Here is a 7,640-nt window from a genome sequence, read left to right as displayed (position 1 = left end):
TCTTTACAAACTTGCTATCTGGCCATGATTAACTCTACTATTTTTTGTTAGACCTCTCTAAAAGCCATACCTGAAAGCTTGTAAAAAAGCATTTTTCCAACTGTCTGAGTTAGTTTAATAAAAGATATCAGATTTACCCAAGGAATTTTGTCTGCCTATGTCCTTAGACCAACATAGCTACAACCTATACCCCTGATATCTTGCTGAATGCACTTTCTAATAGGATGTATTTTCACAGTGTAAATGTGGCCAAAACATGGCTAAACAACATGTTTTTCTATTAATGTTTTCACTAGTCATTTAATCTATCTGTTTAATATTCTTATATCCAGCCTAACACTAAAGTACCTGAGCATTTCACAAGCATTTACAGGAGTATAGATTTTATGTGTCTTAAATCTCACGGACATTGTTACCCTGTTTGGTTTGCAGGGGTGGATGCTGGTGTGGAGGTTTGTTGCTATGGAAGCAAGCCTAAGTCAAAGAAGTGGGTTTGCATTTTTCTGTGTGTACTATACTTTAATTAGCTGAGTTGGCCAGTGGGGGGTCAAAAACAGGAAATCGGGACTCCTGACTATAAGACTGTAGGGTTTTCTATATTCATTCAGAGTAGGAATCTATCAGAGTCACTGACTGCTGCTGACAGAAACCAATATCATAGGCTCATAAGATAGTAGGAAAGTAGGGCTGTAAGGGACCTCATAAAGTCAGCTGGCCCTGTTCAAGGAAGGATCACCCCTGACTAAACCATCCCTATGAAGTGCCTAACTTGCTTTTGAAAGCTCCCAAGGATGGAGATTCTGCAACTTCTCTGGGTAGCCTGTTCCAAAGCCCGACAACCCACATAGTCAGGGCATTTTTATTCATAAATTCATAGATTGTTAGGGGCTGGAAGCTACCTCGCAGATCATCGGGTCCAGCCCCTCCACTCTAGGCAGGAAGACAACTGGGGTTAGGTGACCCTAGCGAAGTGACTGTTCAGTCTCCTCTTAAACCTTTAGGGTAGGCAATTGCACCACCTCTGGAGAGAGCCTATTCCACAGTCTGGACCCCCTGACTGTGAAGGAGTTTTTCCTGGTATTAAGCCTGAAGTAGCCTTCCAGGAGTTTGTATCCATTGGTCCTGGTCTTCCCCAGGGGTGCCCTAGTGAACAGTTGTTCACCGAGCTCCTGATGCACTCCTTTGATATAGCGGTAAGATGCTATCAAGTCCCCTCTCAACCTTTTCTTCTTTAGGCTAAAGAGGCCCAGGTCCCTCAGCCTTTCCTCGTATGGCTTGCCTTGCAAGTCCCAGATCATATGGGTGGCTCTTTTCTGGACCCTCTTAAGGATTTCCACATCCTGATTGAAATGCGGTGCCCAGAACTGGATGCAGTACTCCAACTGTGGTCTCACCAGTGCTGAATTCAGCAGGAGTATCAGCTAGTTTACACAATGTAAGAAACAGCCTTCTACATGGAGCAGATAACTTTCAAATGGTGTTTCCCTGGAGTAGCTGATATGTGAATGTATCGGTTTGGTGTTCTGTTTCACTTCTCATGCTCTGTTTTTTTTGGGGTGATCCTCTCTTTTACAGAGCCATGGGGAAGAAAGCAGCAAAGGAGGTTAAGTCCAATGGGGTTATCATGGTGCCTGAAGAGCCAGAAAAGGAGCAAATGGAGGAAAGAGGCCAGTGGAGTAACAAAGTGGAATTTGTGTTGTCCGTGGCTGGGGAGATCATTGGCTTGGGCAACGTCTGGAGGTTTCCTTATCTCTGTTACAAAAATGGAGGTGGTAAGTCTGGAAATGTGCACCATATACAAGATGTGAGTGGTAGAGGAGAAAGTTTCATCTATTCATCCATACATCGATCACTCACTCACTCACTCACTCACTCACTCTTTGGTGTGTCTTTTTCATGGACTAGGGAAGGCTTTGTAGGGGTACATGAATCTAGCCCCATAGAGGTGTGCTCAGGTGGGCCATTTCTCAAAGTAGCTGCCAAACTCAGCTTTTTAGTAGAGACCCCTCTGAGTGACCCATCAGAAGTTTTAACATTTTTATGGACAGCCAAAAAGTCAGAAGCTGAGTCAAAACAGCGAGCTCTCCCTGCTCCTGTCACTTCCCCCACAATCACCTCCACCCAACAATCCCTAGGATCTTTTCTTCCTCAACCAGTCCCCTTTGAAAAAACCTCCTCCTATCCCAACCATACCCCAGCTCCTTCAGATCATAATTGGTCTTCTGAGAGTGAAAGGCTCTGCTGCTTTTATCTGCTCCAGGGCCTGGTGTCCTCCTCAAACCAACTGGATATCTGCTCCCTTTTCCTGAAATGGGGAAGCAAAACCTTCCTCACAGTACAGGAATATGTCTTGTAACAACCTTGACTGGAAAAAAACAAGTATCCATTTAACTTCTAGAAAAGAGAAAAGGCTCCAGAGTTTCAATGCTGAAGTACCAAGGAAATTTGCCATGTAGGCAAAAATAAATTTTACAGGGCCTCACGGAAGTATTCTTGGCAGGGTCAGGGAGAGAAGGGCATCACTACCTCTTCCCTAGTCATAGTTCTGTGAATAGCCTATCCATAGCAAGGGGAAACATTTTCCATTCCCCTTCACCTCCCTTTCTTGCATGACTTCCTTAACTCCTTTTCCAATAAAACTGCAATAATACCATTACGTGGTTAAAAATTAAATTTTCTAGTACTAATAAAATGAAACAAAAGGGGGATAACTGAGTGTAAGCAGTTTCTTAATAAGCCAAAGTCCAACTTTTTTTTAGAAAGGAAAACTAGGAATAAAAAAATATGGCCCAATAATGCAATAAGGGCATACCCGGTCCTCCCATTCTATGAACACATTTCGAGATAAGGTCTACAGTCATAAACACCTCTCCTTGACCTTGGAATGCCTGTTTTCTACCAACCGTGTTACAGAGGCCTGACACTCCATGCTTTTGGGTCTTTCCCATGTGCAGCTCATACACTGACTAGTTTGCTGACTAATAGTCATAGACTTCCCAGATTTCTGTCCCCTGAATTGGTATCACAGAACTTCTCTGCACTGACCTGATTCAGTGTCCATAGAAGTCGATAGAAAATCTCCCATTAACTTAATGGGCTTTGGATCAGCTTCTGAAATGCAAGGAGCTTTTTCTTAATTTAAGCTGATCTTCATGAGACTTTAATGTCTTCTCCTCTGAGGGCTAACCATTGTCAGTAATTCTTTAAATTTTGGCTGAGAGTTGCATAAGAACATGCATATGAGTTGCTACATCAGCAAAAACCCATGGTGCATCTAGTAGTATCCCTTTTCCTAAAGATTTGAGAAAAAGGATAGAAACCTCTGAATCCCACTGAGAACATTCCTTCCTGAGTTCAGATTATATCTGATCAACTCATGACCAGTTATACTAGGATTGATAGCCCTTGTAAATTTCACCCCAATTAGAATAACTGGAAATGTAAGTGCCTATTGCATTAAAATTACTATTAATCACATTATTATTATTTTTAACTTGGTATGTCACCTCAGGCACTGATTTTGTTAGATCTTCCAAGGTAAATAGAACTAAACCTAATCAGAACTAAAATGGGAGCTGCTTACAGGAAATCCAGGGAGCTTGCAGAAAGTGATGCTGAAGGTTTTAGTAGACAGCCCACTTGCCCTGTGGACCAGTGGACCAGCAGGTGTAAAGCTGGGGAATGCTTTCTTTCACGCAACACTAACATGTACTCTGACTTCCTGTATGGTCATTAAAGCTTCCCAGCTAATCAGTTCATTGAAATGGCTTCAGCACCTTTTGCAAAAATAGAAGCATAGTAAAGTAGGGCTGGAAGGGACCTCCGGCTGTCATCTAGTCCAGACCTCACTATGTCTTAATGGTTATACACTCCAAACTGGATAATGATGTGATGTATGCTCCTAACAAATTAAATTGGTTGTGCTTCCTTCTTCACTCCCCTATCCTTAATTGTTGTGAAGTGTCAGTGTGAAACTCTTGGTGTCCACCGTACAAATGGCTACACTTCCTTTACATGGTCATGGTCTCCTAAGCATATAATTGACTAATTAAAAAAACAAGTGTGCCTGTTTTTTGCTGGTCTTCCACAATGTTTTTACACCTTCAGTGGCACAGTAACTCAGTCAGGAGGTCATAAGTGTAGTTTGTAAAGTGCTTTGGGAACTTCAGAGAAAAGAGAAGCTGGATAAACGTAAAATGGCACTATAATTATTTGTTATTATGTGCTAAATTGATCAGCCACTGGGGTAATTGGTGTTAGAAAACAGGACCCAGGATCTCCATATGCAACCATCTACTCAAGTGTTTGAGGATATTATCGTCTCTCAAAAACTCTGATTGTGATGACCTTTTATGTGGCATCAAAAGGGGCAGCAGTCTTTAGTTGAGTGTGTATAGGAGGGGTAGGCAATTATTTCTGGTGAAGGGCTACTTACTGAGTTTTGGCAAGCCATTGAGGGCTGCAAGGGTAGCTCCAACCCTTGACACATGCCCCACCCCTTGGTCACCACGTTGGGACTGAAAGTCTCACACCTAGCCCCTGGCCTGTGCCACTGGAAGTCCCTCCCCTTGCCTCCCCAGAAGTACTCCTTTCAGCAAGAGGTTTTGCCATCTCAGAACCAGAAAAATACAAAATTGTATTCTAAAAATCAAACATTTACTGCAACATTCATTAATTTGATAAGCCGGCATGTCCTGATTTACATGTGCTTGTGTAGTGTACATAGAGGCGATTGCACAATAGCTTAAAATGAAGTCTTACTTTTGTATACTGTGGGGATGGTGTGGGGGAGTGGATAGGTGCAGGGATGTGTGTATGTGGGGTGGGGGAGGATGTGAGTGGGTGTGTGGCTATGTGGTGTGGGTGGGTATGGAGTTTGTGGGGGGGCTGTGAGTGTGTGTGTGTGTGTGTGTGTGGGGATATCAGGTGGGGGGGGTATGGGGTTTGTCGGGGACTGTGAGTGTGCTGGGAGGCGGGTAGCTGGGGAGGGTTGTGGCATGTGTGGAGGGGGAGGATTTGCCTACAGCCCCCAGCGGCAGGCAGAGCCCCCTGCAGCGCTCCTCCAAGCTCGGTTTCTGCGCTTTTGCCCCCAGGGCACCAGCGCATGGGTTGCAGCTACTTCCCCCTGTCTACCACTGCTGCCCTTCTTCCCTGTTCTCCCTGCCCCAGCTCACTGCTCTGGCATCACATCCCAGCTGCACGGCTAAGACCGCAGGACACAGGAGAAGCTGGACTGGCCCAGCTGGCACTGCACAGAGCCAGCCAAAAATCATGGGGCTAGGCTAGGTCCTGCTGTGTTCTGTGGCCTGGTGCTGCAGCCAGGAACCACATGGTGCCAGAGCAACTGGCAGGGGCATGGAGGGGAGTGGTAGCAGCAGTGGACAAATGGCTGCAGCAGCAGGGGTGGGGCAGGGAGTGGCAGTGAGAGGGTACACAAAGTACAGAGGCACCTGGGCTGGAGTGCGGGGCCACGCCGGTGTGCTGGGGCTTGCACCAACAGGGCCCAGAATGGGGTGGTAGGAGCACAGGGCAGGGGCTGGCAGGGGCTCTATGGAGCCAGGCCAGGTTGTGCCAGCAGGGAGGGGGGAGCTGGCCCAGCTTTATAGATCCCTGCCTGCCCAGGCCCGCATTCCTACCACCCCCAATTTTGGCCCCACTGGCCCTGGCCTTGGCACACCAGCATGGGCCCTGTGCTCTCGCCTGGCTGTTGCTGAGCTCCACATGCCTGCTTGCTGCCCCTTCCCCTGCCTGCTGCCACTTTCAGTGTTTCCTTGCCTGTGGCTACCACAGCTCCTCTCCAGCCCCTACCAGCTGCTCTGATACCATGTGACTCCCAGCTGCAGTGCCAGGACCACAGCAGCTGGCCTGGCCCAGCCCTGAGGACTGGGACGATCAGCCGCAGTCCTCCCTTGCCTCCCCATCCTTATCTGAATTTTTCTCTGGCAGAGGGAGGCGGGAACAGCGCCAGGGGCCCAACAAGAACTCTCTGCTCTGCAGGGGGCTTCTGGCTGGGGGAGAAGGGGGGGCCCACTGTGTCTTGCTTTTGCAGCTGCTTGAGCCTGCTGGTGGCTTCCCCTGGGTCCTACTGCCCCTGTCTCCTGTCATCTTTAACAGGCAGCCAGGGGTAGATAAATAATAATTTTCTAAATTTTTTAGGGGCCTTGTGGGCCAGAGAGAATGGCTTGGTGGGCCAGATTTGGCCTGCGGGCCATATTTTGCTCATCTCTGGTGTATGGGATATATATTCTGGGGCCCTAGACTGGCTCTCTGGATGTGAAAAGAGATCCTTCTGCAGGTTCCCAGCAGCTATGAGACATCTGTGCTTAGGGAACATCTGGATGTTTTTCTTCAGTTTAGCATTACTGGCACAAAACAAAGGGAAAATGTTCTCTGTTTAAACCCAGTTGCTAATTATCCATCATAGGAAGGAACTTCTCTTTGCGTGACTGTTACTGGGCCTGGAGAGACAGGCTGAGAGCGCAAAGTCTTCAAGGAGAAGACGCCTATTACAAACATCTGTGGTGTTGCCATGGGACTGGGTATTGGGGTGGAAAGCTGCTTATGATCATTTGAGGTCTTTAGGGTTACTGTTTCAATCAGGAGGACAATGGTGGTTTTGAGGTTTGAAATCCAGATGTGAATTATGGAAAAACAGATTACAAGATTGAAGAAGGAAAGGCTGGAGATTAAACCGAGATTGTGGCAAGAATTGGAAAACTATTTTCAGGTCAGGCTGAACCAAAACATAACTTGTGAAGGGATTTTGAAGAAACAACCCCCCTAAAACATCAATCCTCCCCCTACCCTGCTTTCCCACAAGCAGCGTTTCAACCAACTAGAGGTAGAACTTGCATCCTGGCATGCTGAAAAAAAGGCAGGGGGATCATGACTGCAGCATACACAGTAGACAGCTGGGGGACATGTCACTGCCAACAGCCAGATTAACCCTCCCCTGGCCCAGCAACCACTGCACGTTTATGTGCTAAGCAAGGATCCAAAGCCCTGAATTCACCAGTGGCTGCAAGGCTGCAGAAGGATTAACTTGGCTCTTGATGGTGACATTTAATACAACCCCTCACAGCCCTGGTGTTTCCCAAGAAAAGGAGGAGCGGGGAGCTGACGAAGGAAATCCTAACCCCTCTCTGCTTTACCTGACTGAAGCTTTGAGCCCTCTTGCCTCCCTTCTTACTGAGAACCTGTGGCTTGTGTCCCAGTTGCCCCCTCTTAGTTATGCTGCTGCATTTGACCCCCAGTCAATTGGTTTTGGTTTCAGGTTGTTTTACACTTTTTAAAACCTTTTTCCTGGTTTAAAAAGTAGGCAAATTGTTTAAAGAAAATGTAATTTTGAAAAGAAATGTTGAAATTTGGAAAATGTCAAAGCTAAAATCTTTTGACATTTGAAGGTCCCCCCCACATTTTAAGGCTAAACTTATTAATCAAATTTGACTTGAATTCATGAATATCATGGTTCCTCTGAAAATATAATTTCTTGGAAAATTTAGTGGTTTTTGAAAAAATATATGCAGGATCTATCAAATGGAGCTGAGACGGTCCTATTCCTGCTGGGTAAGAAAAATCATTTTTGTTAGGTATAATAAGAATTCCCCCTACATTTCTCAACTTTGCTCAAACTTACCATG

At 46.1% G+C, this 7,640-nt stretch overlaps 1 protein-coding gene across 3 annotated transcripts in view; it reads left to right on the top strand.

The window, feature by feature from the left end:
* SLC6A12 (solute carrier family 6 member 12) overlaps positions 1-7,640 on the top strand; it is a 69,735-nt gene that overhangs the window by 16,037 nt on the left and 46,058 nt on the right. For all 3 annotated transcript variants that reach the window (XM_019515505.1, XM_019515504.1, XM_019515506.1), the window contains one exon: positions 1,576-1,772. In XM_019515505.1, coding sequence (XP_019371050.1) covers positions 1,580-1,772 — 193 coding nt within the window. In that variant the 5' untranslated portion in view covers positions 1,576-1,579. The remainder of the gene's footprint in view (positions 1-1,575; positions 1,773-7,640) is intronic.

The sequence above is a fragment of the Gavialis gangeticus genome, unplaced genomic scaffold (assembly GCF_001723915.1).
Source record: "Gavialis gangeticus isolate Ggan-Ray unplaced genomic scaffold, GavGan_comp1, whole genome shotgun sequence".
NCBI lineage: Eukaryota > Metazoa > Chordata > Crocodylia > Gavialidae > Gavialis > Gavialis gangeticus.
Note: the sequence above shows the minus strand (reverse complement) of the source record. Positions and strands in the feature narration are given on the sequence as shown.